Below are 16,142 nucleotides of genomic sequence, written 5' to 3' on the forward strand. Positions count from 1 at the left end.
TTTTATCCTAATGGGACATAGGCCGAATACAGCCACAGCAATTTAAAATTATAAATTATTTTTATATTAACAATAAAAATAAAATTAATTAAATAAACTCTGGGCGTCGCTTCAGAAGCATTTGAGAGGCAGTAAATATATTCAGAGGGAATTAATGAAATGGATATTTCTGGTTTGATCCTCAGGGTTTTGCACATGCTGTTTCCTCGCCTGGAACACTCTTTTTGCAGCTCTTTTCCTGGTTGATTTCTACCTAACTTTCAGATCTTAGATTGAAACCCCAGAGGAGCCTTTCCTCCCCAACCCCCAACAAGATGAAGTTCCTACAACAACACTGTTCTTTTTCTTGGAGCAATTACAACTTGTGTTTATTCATTAGCGTGTTATTGGTTAATGAATTCATTTCTGTTTTTGTCATTAGCTCCATGAGGGCAGGAATCGTTTATCACAGTATCTCCAGGACCTACCAGTGACATACATTAGTAGGTACCCAATAAATATTTGAGTGAATACATAAATATCATTTAATTGAACTGTGTGATCATGTAAGTTAAATGCCTCACACGGAACAGAGACCTTCAGAGTTAGCCTGCAAGCCTTAGGACAGGTTTTCTTCAGCACCAATTTAACCTCTCAAGCAGAACAGAAGTGAGGAGAGAAGAGTGAAATTTAGCCCAATTTTGGAATTCTATTTATCCTGTAGATTGGATAATTAAATCAGTAGAATAGGTTGGAAATAATGTGGAAAAATAGGAAATTTGAGGACATCACTTTGGGCAAGTCATGTCTTACTCAAGGCCTCAGTTTCCTCATCTGAACCATTAGGATGTTTTCCCTTCCTTCTCTGACATTCTGGCATCTGAAATGATTTAGACCAGTGGATCACCATTCAGGGTGCCCATCAGAATCACATGGGATATTTTTCAAACTATTCATAATAGCCCCATCAGGATCTTGGGGAAAGACGTTGGGGCATGCATATTCTAAAGCAATCCTCTGATCTAGTCCTTCTGTTGAGGCACTTGTAAACTTCCAGCAATCCTCTGCTTTACAAAATCACTCAACTCTGTCAGAGATTTGAGCACTGAAGTTGCAAGCACTTTAGGTCTAGTCACGTTATTGTTCTTTTTCTGATCTGTAGTCAGACGTTATCCACTGTGCAACTGGACCCCACCCTGTTCTTTTTGGACTCATTTACACATTTTGATTCATTATTAATTTCCAATTCATTCAATAAAAATAACAGTTGATGAAAAAATCAATATCAGGAAACATGTATCAATCTGGGAAGGCTTCCTGGAGGAGGTGCCATTCAAATAGACTTCTTTTTTATGCACAAGGAACGGGGGAAAGATTGGGGAAGAATGTGCATGAGAGGAATAATGTTAGCAAAATCCATAGGCAACTGGGACCATGGGTTATAGAAGACGAAGAGAGCCGAAGTTAGACAGGGTGATGGGGCCAGCTTTGTAGTCCATGTTAAGAAATTGAGAGAGTATGCTAAGGCCAGTAGATGGACTTTAAACAGGGGACTGATGTGATCCGAATTGTGTTATAGAAGCATCATTCTGGCTGCCTTATAGAAGATGAATTGGAGGGGAGAACCTGAAGGTGGGCACACCAGAGAGGAGGCTGGTGGAATAGTCTGATCAGGGCAGAAGACACTTCGGGTAGTGGAAAGGAGTTATAAGTGATAGCCTGATGTCTGACTTGGGCAACTGAATGGATGAACACGGGGCCGGACGGGATGGTGGTGGAAGACCACAGAAGAATTGGGTATATCTGAGATTACCGAACAAGTATCCGAAGATTTGTAAACCCAGCCTCTGGAGTTCTACCTGCCCCTTCGCCTCCCCATCCTCTGCCACAAGGTGTTAAGCGCCTTTCCTAAAACGTCAGGCCCACCTCCGGGACTCGAGGGGTCGCTGCAGCCGCCACAGCCCCTCTAGGCTCGCCCCGTTCCACTCACTGGGCTAGGCGGCCGCTCCATCCGCAGGCAAGAGTGCGCTTGAGCTCCCTGGCCGGTAGGGGGCGCGCGTGCGCAGACGGGGCCGGGGGGCGCGCGTGCGCGCGCGGAGGCCGGCACCGGAAGTGTGTGGTTGCCATGTAATATCCTGGCCGCGCGGGCGCGCGAGGGGCTGAGGCGGCGCCGGGGCGGGCGCGGAGCTGGCCGGAGGGCGGCGGAGGCGGTGCCGTAGGGGCCCGCTGAGGCGCGCGGGGCGTTGGGGGCGCCCGGAAGCCTGTCACTTGCGCGGTCCCTCCGGTTCGCTGGGTCCGCACGGGAGGCCCGACGGCGGGAGGCAGCATGTCGGTAGCGGGGCTGAAGAAGCAGTTCTACAAGGCGAGCCAGGTGAGCAGAGGCCGAGGCGGGGGGCGAGCTCCGGGCCCCAGCCTGCTTGGAGGGGGGCCCGGCCAGGCCCTGGCTCGGGAGGGAGCCGTGGGTACTGAGGGAGCGGCGTTGGCACTCGCTCCCCGCCGGGTGGGGACAGCCTAGGAGGGGCGGGGGTCTGCGTGCGAGGTGGCCCAGACCCTGCCCGCCATGTGGGCTCCAGTCTCCTCGAGAGGGGTGGGCAGACACTTTAGAGGCGCGGAGGTGCACCCAGAGGTTGGCCCCGGACGTGGACCCGTCTCCTCCTGTCCTTCCCTCTAAAAGGGCGGGGGGGCGAGGGGGGGTGGGGGGGCAGGGAGAGAAGGGGAAGAAGCAGTCCCGAGCTTGTCGACACAGAACTCTTGCTAGAGAGCCCAGGGTCAGGGAAATTTTGTGTCTAGAACAATTCTTTTCTTTTCTTTTTTTTTTTTTTTAAGACAACAAACGAAAAAACCTTTTCAGTGGGCCGGGTACAAAGTTGAAAGGGTAGAGGCAAAAGTCAGTTTCCCACTTCAGTCCCTCAGGCATCCAGTCCCTCTCCCCAGAGACAGGGACTGTCACCAATTACCAAAGAGAAGGGTATGCCTCTCCTTTAAAAACACACGTGTAGGGCTTCCCTGGTGGCGCAGTGGTTGAGAGTCCGCCTGCCGATGCAGGGGACACGGGTTCGTGCCCCGGTCCGGGAAGATCCCACATGCCGCGGAGCGGCTGGGCCCGTGAGCCATGGCCGCTGAGCCTGCGCGTCCGGCGCCTGTGCTCCGCAACGGGAGAGGCCCGCGTGCCGCAAAAATAAATACATTAAAAAAAATAATAAAAATACACACGTAGCGGTAACATCGTCTACACAGAACCGTGTAATTGATGTTTTTCATTAAATGTGTCTCGGAGATCGCACTAGAGCCAGAATTCACCACCTTGGGTCATTCTCTGTTGTGGTGGCCCTCCTGGGCACTGTGGGGCGTTGAGCAGTATCCCTGGCCCCTACCCAGTTGATACCAGGAGCTCCCCCCACCGACCACGGATGTCTCCGGATGCTGCTAAATGTCCTTAAGGGAACTCCCCCTCCCCCTCCCCCTCCCCCTCCCCCTCCCCCTCCTCCCCCTCCCCCAGAGCTACTCCTAGAGCCTCTTGTATCTTTTTAATGGGTATGTGGCATTCCATTCTATGAAGTCTGTCATAATTTATTTAATTAGTTGTCCATCGATGGACGTTTAGGTTGTTTCCAGTAGTTTTCTGCTGCAAACGATACTATCGTGAATAGCCAGTGAATGTCTCTGCTCACAGGTGGGATTGGATTTACAGGATAAGTTCCCAGAAGTGGAATGCAGAATCCAAGAATATAAGTGTTCTACTTTGACAGATAGAATAGGTGTTATGGAAAGTCCAGGCCCCATTGCTCACGAGTCTGGTGAAACCTGAGTGTATCCACTCTTCAGAAAACTGGATGAATGCAAAATTCAGTTTATAATTTCAGATCCAAGAAGTCCCAGATCCTTGATCCTATGAGAACCTTAGGTCTGGAGTTTGTGTGGATAGACTCCAGGAAGGAACGAGCAACAGTCATAGGAGTTGTTTGGCCCGTGCTGGCAAACCAGACTCTGCCCACAATTTGGAGAGGTCCGGTGGGAGGGAAGAGAGATGAGTCCCTAATAATACACAGCTGGGACCTTTTGCCCCTTGAGGGGGAAAACTAATGACCCTAGTAGTTGTCCAGGGCTAAAGATATTTGGGGTCTATCTCTAGACTCCAGGTTAAATCCTGGAGGAAGAGAGGTTTAATCCAGAGGGATTCTAGGATTGTTGCTGAGAGTACAGCCCTTTGCCCCAGCAGGATGGAATTAAGTGACCTGGCCCTGTGTTAGACCTTGCCCAGCAGGCCTCAGACCCCACCCCCGCACACTTGACCAGAGCACCTTGGAGTGCTGCTCACTATCTTGAGCCCTGATGTAGCCCCTCTCGCAGGAACTGTGGGTCTCGGAAGAATTCCTGGGCCACTTTGTTCCTTCATATAGACAGATCTCTGGAAGCCCTCCCCGCCCTGACCCCAGCCATGAGGGCCCGTGCTGGTGGCCCATGCTGTCCCCAGCAGATACGCTGTGCTGGAGGAACTAGCAGGGCCTCTCAGGCCATCCACCAGAGCCTTTCCTCTTGGGGAAAGAAGGATGGCCTGCATTCAGACCTGCGGGGAGTGCTTGGAAATCTGGAAAGCTCAGAGCAGTGCAAGCTGGTGGTGCGGATCAGTTTATTATCTCGATATTCTGAGGCCCAGTCCCAAAGAATTGCTGCGACACGTCCTCCTCTGAGAGCTGTCGTCTTGGCCTCCTGACTGATTCCGTGTTGAGTTGTGCTCTCAAGAATCACCCTGGCTGTGTTCCATTCCCTTCTGCAATAGTTTCCATAGACCTCCGCTATTTATCTGGATGTGTCCACCTCTTTGTCTGTTTCTTTTCTTTTCTTTTTTTTAAAATAAATTTATTTATTTATTTATGTGGCTGCGTTGGGTCTTCGTTGCTGTGCGTGGGCTTTCTCTAGTTGCGGCGAGCGGGGGCTACTCTTTGTTGCAGTGCACAGGCTTCTCATTGCGGTGGCTTCTCTTGTTGTGGAGCACGGGCTCTAGGCATGTGGGCCTTAGTAGTTGAGGCTCACGGGCTCTAGAGCACAGGCTCAGTAGTTGTGGCACACGGGCTTAGTTGCTCTGTGGTATGTGGAATCTTCCCGGACCAGGGCTTGAAGCCGTGTCCCCTGCATTGGCAGACGGATTCTTAACGGCTCTGCCACCAGGGAAGCCCTGTGTTTCTTTTCTTGATCTTAGGAACACCTCTTTCAAGTAGGGTCGTCTGTGTCAGGTAGCATTCTTGTTAAGTCGTAATAATATACATTGAGTTTTCACTGCATGAACAGGTGATATGCTTTAAACCAGTCGGTCTCAATTGGTCTCACTTATCTGGCCTAAGGGTAAACGCTGTCCCCTTTTTACACAAAAGTATTTGGGGGCATTTGTCTTCCTGTAGGACAGTTGTTCTCAGCCAGGGCCAGTTCTACCCTCCAGAGGACATTGGCAATGTCTGGAGGCATCTTGGGTTGTCACAACTCGGTGGTAATTAATTATAGTGCACTGGGTGGCCCCACACAACCAAGAGTCACCCGGCTCCGACGTCAATGGTGCTGAGGTTGAGAAACACTGTTTTATGGTTTGAGAAAAGTGAGGATAATTTTACCCAAACAGAAGAACAACAAAAAGTCCTTCCTGGGCATTCTTCTGGCAGCTGCCTGCTTTTTCTGATTCTCGAATTGCAGATAACCACATATACACAGATAAACGTGTGTAAAACTCAGCATCCAGACACCAAGTCTCCCCCTCCCAAGTCCTCAGGAAAACCCCAGTGTTTTTTGGCATCTGGCATTTTTAAGAAGGTACAAGCTTGCATTGGTGCCTCTCAGTTAGGGGCGACTAACCCTCCCCTCTCCCTTCTCCTGCCCTGTGCACCACCCAAGGGACATTTGGCAACGTCTGAGACAGTGTTACGCCTTGGGGAGAGAGCGCTACTGGCACCAAGTAGGTAATGGCTGGGGATGGTTGTTAAGCATCCTACAACATACAGGACAGCCTTCTACATGACAAAGAATTATCTGGCCCTGCATGAGAGAAGCGCCAACGTTTTTGTAGCAAGAAACCCTACTTTGAAACGGGTTCTTGATTTCCAAGGCTTGTAAGAGCGTCATTTCTAAATTGAGAAATAGAAGCCAGGTGGATGTGTGTGAGAGAGCTGGGAATAGAGAAGCTGAGTTTCTCGAAGGTGAGGCTATGATGTTAATGAAAAGTTTCTACGTCCTTGGTAACAAACCAGGTCCCGGTGTCTGGCAGTATACTGGCAAATTCCACGCCAGTTCATCTCTGGTGAAAACTTTCAGGTCTCAAATAAAATCAGTTTGAGCTTGAGCGGGAAGTTTGTGGGTTTTTACTTCTTAATAGGAACTGGTCACCTGATCTGAGGAAAGTTGAATATATGGAGTGAAGCAGCCAAAGAAATGGGCGTCTATCTTGGACCTGTGGTTTTGGTTCCCTCCGGCCTCGCTGTGTAATGCCACTCAATAGCCCTCTGGTACTCGTGCACACATAGAATCTGGGGAGATGCTTTTATGAGCCTTTCTGGGGAACTGAGGTGGGTAAAGGAACCCAGTAGCGAGATCTAGTCTCAAAAGTTCACTTGTCGGGCTTCCCTGGTGGCGCAGTGGTTGAGAGTCCGCCTGCCGATGCAGGGGACACGGGTTCGTGCCCCGGTCCGGGAAGATCCCACATGCCGCGGAGCGGCTGGGCCGGTGAGCCATGGCCGCTGAGCCTGTGCGTCCGGAGCCTCTGCTCCGCGACGGGAGAGGCCACAGCAGTGAGAGGCCCGCGTACCGAAAAAAAAAAAAATTCACTTGTCATTGTGGTGTGTTTGGGTGACATTAGTTTCCAGGCCTAACCTTCTAACTGGTTTCCTGATCATTCTTGTGGCTGGGCTGTGTGGAGATTTGAGAGTGTAACTAGGGATAGATCTGACAGCTGCCTGGAATGCTGGCCTGATTTTTTTTTTTTTTTTTTTTTTTTGCCTGAAAGGAGGGAGAGAGTTTAAACTGAAAGATTGGTTTCGTCCGAGCTAGGAGGGAAATTCATGACTGTCATATCCCGTAGCTTTGATGTTTGTTGGATACTTGGATACTCGCTAGGCTCCGGGTTTGTGTCCAGGAGGAAAGATCGAGCTTCCTGGGAAAGGCATGGGGTAGTGGTGTGACAGGGGGCCCAGGACCCCAACGTGTTGGAGTAAGCAGTGGCTGGGGGAATGTCCGACATCCCCAGATGCTGCCTGCTCTGACCTTCTTTTTCTTTTTTTTTGGCTGCATCAGGTCTTAGTTGCGGCACACGGGGTCTTCGTTGAAGCATGCAGGATCTTTCACTGTGGTGCGGGCTCCTCTCTAGTTGTGGCGTGCGGGTTTTCTCTCTCTAGTTCTGGCACGAGGGCTCCAGAGCGCGTGGGCTCTGTAGTTGCGGCACGCCGGCTCTTTCACTGAGGCACATGAGCTCAGCACTTCTGGCACACAGGCTTGGTTGTCCCGCGGCATGTCTTAGTTCCCCGACCAGGGATTGAACCTGTGTCCCCTGCATTGGAAGGAGGATTCTTTACCACTGGACCACCAGGGAAGTCCCTCTGACCTATTTTTTAAACTTCATTTTATGGAATCATGCTTTTGATTTCCCAGCAAAGTTCTTGGCCTGCTAAGTAGTGGACATGGAGTGATCTTAGGATACAAAAATCTGGAATTTGTAACCCCTTAATCTCAGCACGAATCAAAGCGTGGAACCTGTGAGCCAGGAGCGACAGGTGTCAGGCGAGGTCTGGGGGAGGGGGTGGTCCCTGGCCCAGACCCTTGAACTGAGCAGCTGCAGGCTAACCTCCGGAAGACCTTCTGCCTCGGAACAGCAGACCTGGGAAGGGCCTTTCGCTGTTGCCATGTCCACGTGCAATGGGAACTGGGTTAAGTCCACTCTTACAGGAAGCCACTCTGCTGACTCATTCTGTAGGAAGACCCTTGACCTAGCGGTGTCCCTGCGGGACCCTGGGCAGAGATGATCCTGTCCTGCTCCATCAGTATTCTGTCCCCAGCTTGCTGGGTGGAGTAACCAGCCCTGTGTTTTAGGCTGCGCTGTGGAGCTACAGAAGAGATTTGAGACTGCCCTTCCCGAAAGGAGCCAGGGGGCCTCTTTTAAACTCCACCACTTCCCAGGCCTGTCTGTAAAACCAGGTTAACCCAAACCTCCTGGGCAGGACCCGCTGTTCGCAATCAGGGAGGCGCCCTGTAACCAAGCAGCATCCTGCATACTCTTGTTATTAACATACCAGGACCAAGGGGTCAACATATTCTGTTTCTGCTGCCCGTAACTGCGGTAGATCAGACCTAAAATTCACCTCTGACTCAGAATCCTGTGTGTAGTAAAGAGCAGTTTATCAAAGAGGGCCCGTGGGAGCTAATCGCCCTGCTTATCTGGGTATGTTTTGAGGCAAAGCTGTAGGATACTTAATTATATTCCGTGTGCCACTTAATAACAGCCTGTGAGGTTAGGGGTTCCACAGTGTCTCTATGTTTGGTTTCAGAAATTGGAGGCTGTCACAGTTTTACGACCCCAGAACTGTCACTGACTTAGCAAGTGAACTAAGGAAATGGTGCTATTTACCCACCCACCACCCATGCACCCGGCCTCCCTCCGGAGCCAACATCCAAGCAAGTGCTTAGTGCCTTTGGGGGCCTGAGCTCTCCGCCCGCCCGTCAGGTGTCCATCTGCGCATCTCTTTGCTTCTCTCCTCAGAGGACAAACTGACAGGCTTTGACCGGGCCCCTCAGGCCTGCCATTTGCTTCTGTTGTGCGTGTCCCATGGCCTTTGACCCTGGGATGTGGGCCACAGTTAGCTCTGCCCTGGCCTCTGTCTCAGCCCTCTCCTCTTTGTTGCCAGTCTTTTGAAACGGATCCAATCTAGGGAAAGTTAGTTTTTAATTTGGGGCATGCAGCCAACTTCTTCCATAGGATTTCAGAGGCATCTGCACATTTTGACACTGCAGGGCTGCCGTTGGCCGCAGAGTGGCAGAGGAAAGTCAGATTGTCTTCTATTTCTGGTTTTCGAGGTCATGGCAGGGGGTGGGGTGAGGTTTCCGAGGTTTAAGGAGGGTTTGATGCTGGAGCCTTCCAGCCACTGGCGGGGTGCTCAGCAGGCCCGTTGAGGCATCTTTACCCCCTGTGCTCAAACCCTCCTGGCTTTTAAGTGCCCGGGGAAGTGTCAGGGGCGATTTTTTCTGGTTCTTTTTTAAAGCTGTCCCTGGAAAGCTGAGGAAGGATGTATCAGACTGTGGAGTAGCCAGTTCCTGTCTTCTCCCCTCCTCTCTGCACCCCCCTCCTTCCTCCTCCTCTTCTTCTTTCTCTTCTCCTGTCCCCCTCCCCAGGGCTGGATTTGCAGCCACTTCTCTCGAGCACTGCAGTTTGGGTCTAATTCTGCTCATTTCCTGTTAAGCAGTAACCAGGGCTCCACAAACTCAGGCTCCCAGAGGATGGCCTCATCTTCCTTTTCCACTCAGCTCCTAGAAAAACCTGCTGACTGGGCCCGAGAGGGGGGTCACGCGGAGACTCCCAACCACAGCAGGAAAACAGATGTGCGATTTCCTCTGAAGGACCTGACTCAGCGTCAGCCGTGGCCGCCCTGGGAAGAGCTGCTGCCTGGATGCTCAGATTTCCACACCTGGGCATTAAACCCCTCCAGCGGTACCCCGCCCCCCGGGAGGGGGTGGGCGGTGAGGAGGACAGTGGGTTGCTGTCCCAGGAACTCAGTAAAGGTCAGCTGGCCGGAGTTTGCCCCACATCGTAGGTCACGAGAGCGCAAAAGCGGGGCGGCCATGTGGGCGCACCTAGAGAAGGCAGGGCTGGGGTCTGCTGAAGGGAGTGTTCCCCCGCCGACCTGGGGTGCGGTTCCAGCTCCAACCTGACATTCAGGACCTTCCGGAGCCCCCGCCCTGGTCCCGGCTTTCAATCCCACCCTCCCCCTCGCAGCCTGCACGCTCCAGTCGAACAGGTCTGCTGGGCCTCGTACTTTCCCTCCTTCTTCCCCACCCCAACCCAGGTCTCCCTGTCCACTTCCTGTTTGCCCTCAGAGCCCTGCGCGTATCTTCCTGTATCCTTGTCATCTCCTGGGTCGTCCTGCCCCCCACAGATATTTCTCCACCCTCCCTGGTGGTCTCCTGCCCACGTGCCACACACCCAGCACATGCTCACACCCAGTGTGCTTTTCTTCTCATCGGGTGTGAGCTCCTGAGGGAGCAGGCTGCCAGGCGGCTGGTGACAGGCCCGGGTCCCCACGGGTCGTGGCCTGCTGGCCAAGTTGTCAGAAATGGTGGACTCCTTCTCAGAGCGGGAATGGATGGGGCTGTCCGGTGCCAGTGGCGGTGCCCATGCGAAGCCAGGTGGCTGGCAAGGCCGTGGAGACCTCGGTCAGGAACAGGTCCAACTGGTTTAGAGAATAAGAAATCAAAGCTCAGAGATTGTTCCCTTTGGCTTAGGATCTGTCTTGAGGGCTCCAGGCCGAGGGACCGGCGCTTGACTGGGCCAGAGGGGCCCGACCTGTGTCACGGGCAGTCTGTGTCATTTCAACCCCGCAGCCAGGCCTGAACTTAACTGGAGGTGCCAAGCCTGCTGGGAAAAGGAGTTCCCTGGCTCCACTTTCCCCAGGCACCACCACTCTGGCCTCAGAAGCCTGCTCTCTGCCCCTGGACTTCTGATCTCTTAGACTTGACCGGTGTTAGCCCAGGTCCTGTGTGCAGCCCCTCCCTGGCTTCCACACCTGGCTGCCCTTCTGCCTCTTCTCCTGTGTCCTGAGTCAGCTGGCCAGCTCTCTCAGCCCCTCATCCGCTTTGCCCCGTTGGTTCCCCCTGTGGGCTTGCTACCCTGCCTCTGGGCCTTCTCCCTCCAGGACCTGAGGGACCTCCCTGGCACCTGCCACTGCTCGTGCACCTGTCCTCCGGATCTTCGTCCCCAGTCATGGCACTCCCAACCACCCTCTAGATGGTGGTCCCTGCCTGGCTGGCTGCTACTGGAAATGCAACAAGCTCATAGGCCCAGTGCACCTGAAGCCAGCCTCCTCACCTGCGGGCCCTAACCTTCCCTGTCCTCGCCCTGGGGCGCAGGGAGCCGCGCCACCTTCCCTGAGGTGCTGTGTCCATCACACCAGCTCCTGGGCCTGCAGTAAATACCTGGAACCAACCACCTAGCCTGTGGCTTGAATCAGTTAGTTAACTTGACTTTCAAATAGACTCACTTTGAAAATTTATTTTAAAAGGGATCTTGATGTTATTTCTTACTCTAAATCATAGTAACTGGATCACCAGATACAACAGAAAGAAAGCAATGTAAGCGATTCCTCTTGGATTCCTTACCTTGGAGGCTGGGGTCTGGTCCCTCTTATTAAAGAGTTGCTGAAACAATAAGTGCCCACCAGGGATTTCCCTGGCGGTCCAGTGGTTAGGACTCTGCATTTTCACTACAGCGGGGCATGGGTTCGATTCCTGCTCAGGGAACTAAGATCCCACATGCCACGTGGCACGGCCAAAAAATAAAAATAAAAAGCCAAAAAAAATTAAAAAGAAAAAAAGTGCCCACTGGAAAGTTTTTCCTTGCCAGAACGAGGGGTACTGAAAGAGCGTCGCGGTGGGAATAACTTTCTCACTTGTCCCTGTGTTACCTCTTCTTTTGTCACCCCCTCCTCTGCCCCTCATCGTCTTCCCGTGGAGCCAGAAAATCCTGCAGACTTGAATTAAGGCTCAGAAGAGAGAGCTTTGGGGTGAGGGTGCATTTCCCAAGTGTCTGGGGAGAGGCCCGACAGTAAGTGGCACCGTTCAGTCTGTGTGTTTAGTCCCCCGACACCACCTTGGCCGATAATTCAGATGTCTTTGGCCAGCACACCTCAATCCAGTCCCACTTTCTCTAAAGTGGAGCAGCTGACTGATGGTTTTTCCTCTGTCTTTTTGGGTCTTGGCCCCAGGAGTGAGCAGAGACTTAGGACACCCCTCGGGAAGGAAACTGGGAACTTTATCACTCCCGAGGCCCCCTCCTCATCTCCTGCCAGCTGCCTCCCCAGAATGAGGCCCCTCGGCTGCCTCTGGGCAGGCACGCAGGCAGGCAGGCAGGTGTCCATTTTCTTGAGGGCCTCAGGTAGTCAGAGCCGTGGTTGAGTAAGTCAGGCGGGCAGCCCTGGCCCTTCAGGGTCAGCCTTTGTCCAGAAGACAGCGGCAAGGGCACAGGGACAAGGGCGGGATTTCTCCGTCCTCTAACCTCCTGGCCTAGGGTTGTCCTTTATCTCCTATCCCTGGGGTGTTTCTTTCCTCCAAGGTTGAGAATCCTTGCTGTCCCGCCAAGTCAGCATTTCACCCTTGAGGAGTCTTGGAGCTGCTGCAGCTCCCCACTGATTGCCCCAGTACAGTTGTGTGTGCTGCCCTCAGAGGTTGGCTCTGAGGTTCGTCTTTTGCCCCCAGCCTTGATGCATTTACTTCACGGCTGAGAAGCCTTAGGTGTTTCTCCTGGGCTCTCTGGGAAGTCCCACATCACCATTCCTTTCCCGCCAGTGGACTCAAGGGTAGCTGAGCACTCTCTCCGCTCTGCTTCAGAGCACCCCATGCCCTTGGCCTCGGCCCAGGGTGGGCAGGAGGCACCGGTCGGCCAAGTCCCCCTGCTGCCTCCAGACTGCCAGGCTTGGGAGGCTTCTGTGGGAAGTTGTGCAGACGGGGGCGCATTGGGGACCCGGGAGTCCGTGTGCGCTGGTTCCAGGGAGTGGGGAGGAGGACCTTTTGCCCGGTCTCAGTCCAGGCGTCCGCTCAGCTCTCAGCAGATCCTGGAGGAGAGTCCACCGCCGTCCAGGGGAGTTTGCACTCAGCTAGTTCCCCACACCAGGCAGTGTCGGTGCACGGTAAAGGGCCCGTACGTCCCTTTTCAGGCACTTGAGTTTGTGTTAAAATGTCTCAGCTGTAGAGAGAGCGGTGAAGAATGGCCAGCCAATAGCCAAGCGCCCACAGGAGCTTGAGTAAACAGGAGCAGCACAGTTAGACTCGAGGGCCCCTCCTTGATACATCACTGCACACGAATCTATGGCTAAAAAGTCTGCAACTTTCTTTTGCAAGTTTACACCTCCTGAAAATGGTGTCACATGGCAGCTTATTTGGCCTGCTCTCTTCGCTCAGCACTGCTGGGGCACTTCGTCCACGCTGAGCGTGTGGCTCGAGTCTTTTGCTTCCACAGCTCCCTGCTGTCCTTTGTGTGCCGACAGCGACTTGTCCTCCCTCCGCTGGCAGTGGGCATTTAGGATGTTGCCGCGTTTTTGCTCTCAGCGTCGCAGTGAGCGGTCACACGGGTGTCCCCGCAGGCAAGGTCCAAGTGTTTCTCTAGACTCCTGCCCATTTAATGTGACCGTGTAGGTTTTCAGCACGACCAGCCTGGAGAACACCACCACCTCTTCTGTTCGCATGACCCGAAGTCTTGATCAAAGCTGCTGGGGGTCCTGCGTCGGGGCCCTCGTCAGGGGTGACCTTTCTGCTAGGCTCCATGGTACCGCCTGAGCCGGGAAGCTGGGTGCGTGGGGCGGGGGCTCCCCAGGCACAGGATCAGCTTGGTGGGGGCACAAGCCAAGGGGAGACCCAGGGAGGCCCACCTGATGAAATTGGGCCCTCCTGGTCATCCAGGGCAATCGCTTCCACCTCCTGGTCCTTGTTTAAAGAAACCTTATTTAATATACATTACTAATTCATTAGCATTGGACGCACAGCCAGCAGCACCTGAACTCACCATCGGTCCATCATTGTTGGCAGGTTTGTGTTTGCGGTTTCACCTTACTTGCCGAAATGTGTTTGTGAACCCCCCCCATCAGTACTTGGGGCACTTTTGCAGGTATTGGTGAACATGCCCAGAGTGACAAACATTTTTGAGTCTCCCAACATGCTCATTCCCACTGAGGCTGAACAAGACTGTAAACCAACATCCTTTCCACGGCTTGTCTAGTGACGCGTGTTTGTACCTTTCTGCTTCTTGCGGGTGTTTTCGCTCTTGGTCCCAAGCGTGGAGCTGAAGTGCTGGCTAGTGTCCCAGGCACAGAAAGGCTGTGACGTGCTCACAGAGTACGTGTGAGATGAGCTCCACTCAGGTGAGATCAGGTGCTGCTGGCCGTGTGTCCAGTGCTAATGAATCAGCAGTGTATATTAAATCAGTTTTCTTTCTTTTTTAAAAAAAAATATTTATTTATTTATTTGGCTGTACCAGGTCTTAGTTGCGGCACACGGGATCTTTAGTTGCGGCATGTGGGCTCTTAGTTGCGGCATGCATGTGGGATCTAGTTCCCTGACCAGAGATCGAACCCAGGCCCCCTGCATTGGGAGCTCGGAGTCTTAACCACTGTGCCACCAGGGAAATCCCTAAATAAGGTTTCTTTAAACAGAAACACATGTAACATGAAGTTACAGGTGAGTTGTGACCAGAGGCTCACAGGAACCTAACCCCTGCATGTCCCCAGAACAGTGGCTCAGTATTTACTAGTTTGGCGTCTGGGCGACTTTATAGCACAGAACCACCGTGAGTAACGAGAGCTGACTATTCCTGTGGCAGGCAGAACACCCCCCCTACACACACCCTTCACCAAGATGTCGCCGCCATTATCCAGAACCTGTGAATGTGTGACCTTACTTGGCAGAAGGGACTTTGCTGGTGGGATTAAGGGCTGGACCCGGAGGTGGAACCGATGACCAGGGGGGCCCAGTTTCATCATAACAGCCCTTAAAAGTGGAACCTTTCCCGGCCTGGTTGGAGGGAGACAGGACCATGGAGAAGAGAACCAGAGGGCAGGCAGCACGATAGGCCCACCTCGCTGGATGTGAAGACAGAGGACGGGGCCACAAGCCAAGGAGCGCGGCTGCCTCTAGGAGCCAAAAAGGCGGGAAAGCTCTAGAGCTCCCAGAGAGGGACACAGCCCTGCCAACACCTTGGTCTTCGCTGGGGAGAGCCATGTCAGACTTCTGACCTCCTTCAGATTTTTGTGCAGCTTAGGAAACGTGTTTTGAGTCACTGAGTTTGTGGTAATTTGTTACAGCAGCCATAGGAAACTCTTACAGGTCCCCGCTGTCTTAAAGCTTTGTCTGGATAAAGGTTTTCAGCTCAGCATTGAAGAGTGTGTGCGTGTGTGTGCGCGTGCACGCGCGCACATGCATGTACACGCGAGCACGTGTGTTTCATCCTTAGCTCTCACCTCCAACTTAACGGCTGGGGTCAAAGAGGAAATAGGAGCGATTCACTTTGCCAAGCTGATGGGTGGGTGCTGTGCAAGAGTGGGCCTCCCACCGAGCCATCTTCGTTTCAGTGTTCCATGGAGGTTGTCCCCTGGTTCGTGGAATCCCACTTTGGTGACTTACGAGCTAGTGGACTGGTAGGGAATCCTCCATCGTCAACTTGAAAACTGGCTCTGTGTTCAGGTTTTACACAAAGAACGCTGTGGCCCGCCTAAACTTCTGGGAAATGCCACAGTGGGATTTCGACCTGCCTCACTTCCCATCCACTGTAGAAAGAGTTCGGCAGTTCTCGAGCCTGATGGTGTGCCTTTCTTCCCATCACGGACACTGGAGGCTCGTGCCAGGCAGCCCTCACTAATCACTCCCACACCTTCAAAGGGGACGCTTCAGAATCACATTCTGGGAGTTGGTTTCCAAGCCGGCCCTTGGCACCTCTGTCCTCTGCATTGGTGCAGACCCCGTGTCCTCCGTCTCTGCCTTTTCTCATGTCATGTCCTTTTCTCCTTCTTTCCCCTAAGTTCAACCCATCTTCAAAGCCAAGTCCGGGGACATCTTGTAACTCCTACCTGGTTCCCTCCCCACAAGGAGTAAGAGTCTCCTTATCTTAGGTCCTTAAGGTAGTGCCGTTTTTGTGTGAGCTTGTAGTATCCATCTCTTTTTCCCTCTACTATACCTGGCACATATAAATATCTGGTGAATGAATAAGGGCAACCTTCTCAGGTGGGGAGCTGGCCTGCTGACTTTGACCCCAGACATTCAGCCCCATCCTCCTCTGATGGAGCAGGTAAGCTCAGGGCAGGAGAGTGTCCCAGACATGCACAGTGGCTGAGCGATTGAAATAGGGCAGATACGGTGACACGGGGTCCTATGACACACGTGCTGTACGGAGAAACCAGGGATGACTCACGAGGAGGTGACCTGGACCCTGGCTT

General features: G+C 52.9%; 1 protein-coding gene across 4 annotated transcripts in view; it reads left to right on the top strand.

The window, feature by feature from the left end:
* The first annotated feature begins 2,135 nt into the window (after window positions 1-2,135).
* Window positions 2,136-16,142, top strand: part of SH3GL1 (SH3 domain containing GRB2 like 1, endophilin A2) — a 33,392-nt gene continuing 19,385 nt past the window's right edge. For 3 of the 4 annotated variants that reach the window (XM_067033053.1, XM_059062075.2, XM_067033052.1), the window contains exon 1: window positions 2,140-2,350. Coding sequence is in view for 2 of the 4 variants with exons in the window: in XM_067033052.1 (XP_066889153.1) it covers window positions 2,306-2,350 (45 nt within the window). In the remaining 2 variants the exon portion in view is untranslated. Of the gene's footprint in view, window positions 2,351-16,142 lie in introns of all 4 variants that reach the window. The other variant, XM_059062074.2, reaches the window with a different exon arrangement.

Source organism: Kogia breviceps, chromosome 4 (assembly GCF_026419965.1).
Source record: "Kogia breviceps isolate mKogBre1 chromosome 4, mKogBre1 haplotype 1, whole genome shotgun sequence".
Classification (NCBI taxonomy): domain Eukaryota; kingdom Metazoa; phylum Chordata; class Mammalia; order Artiodactyla; family Physeteridae; genus Kogia; species Kogia breviceps.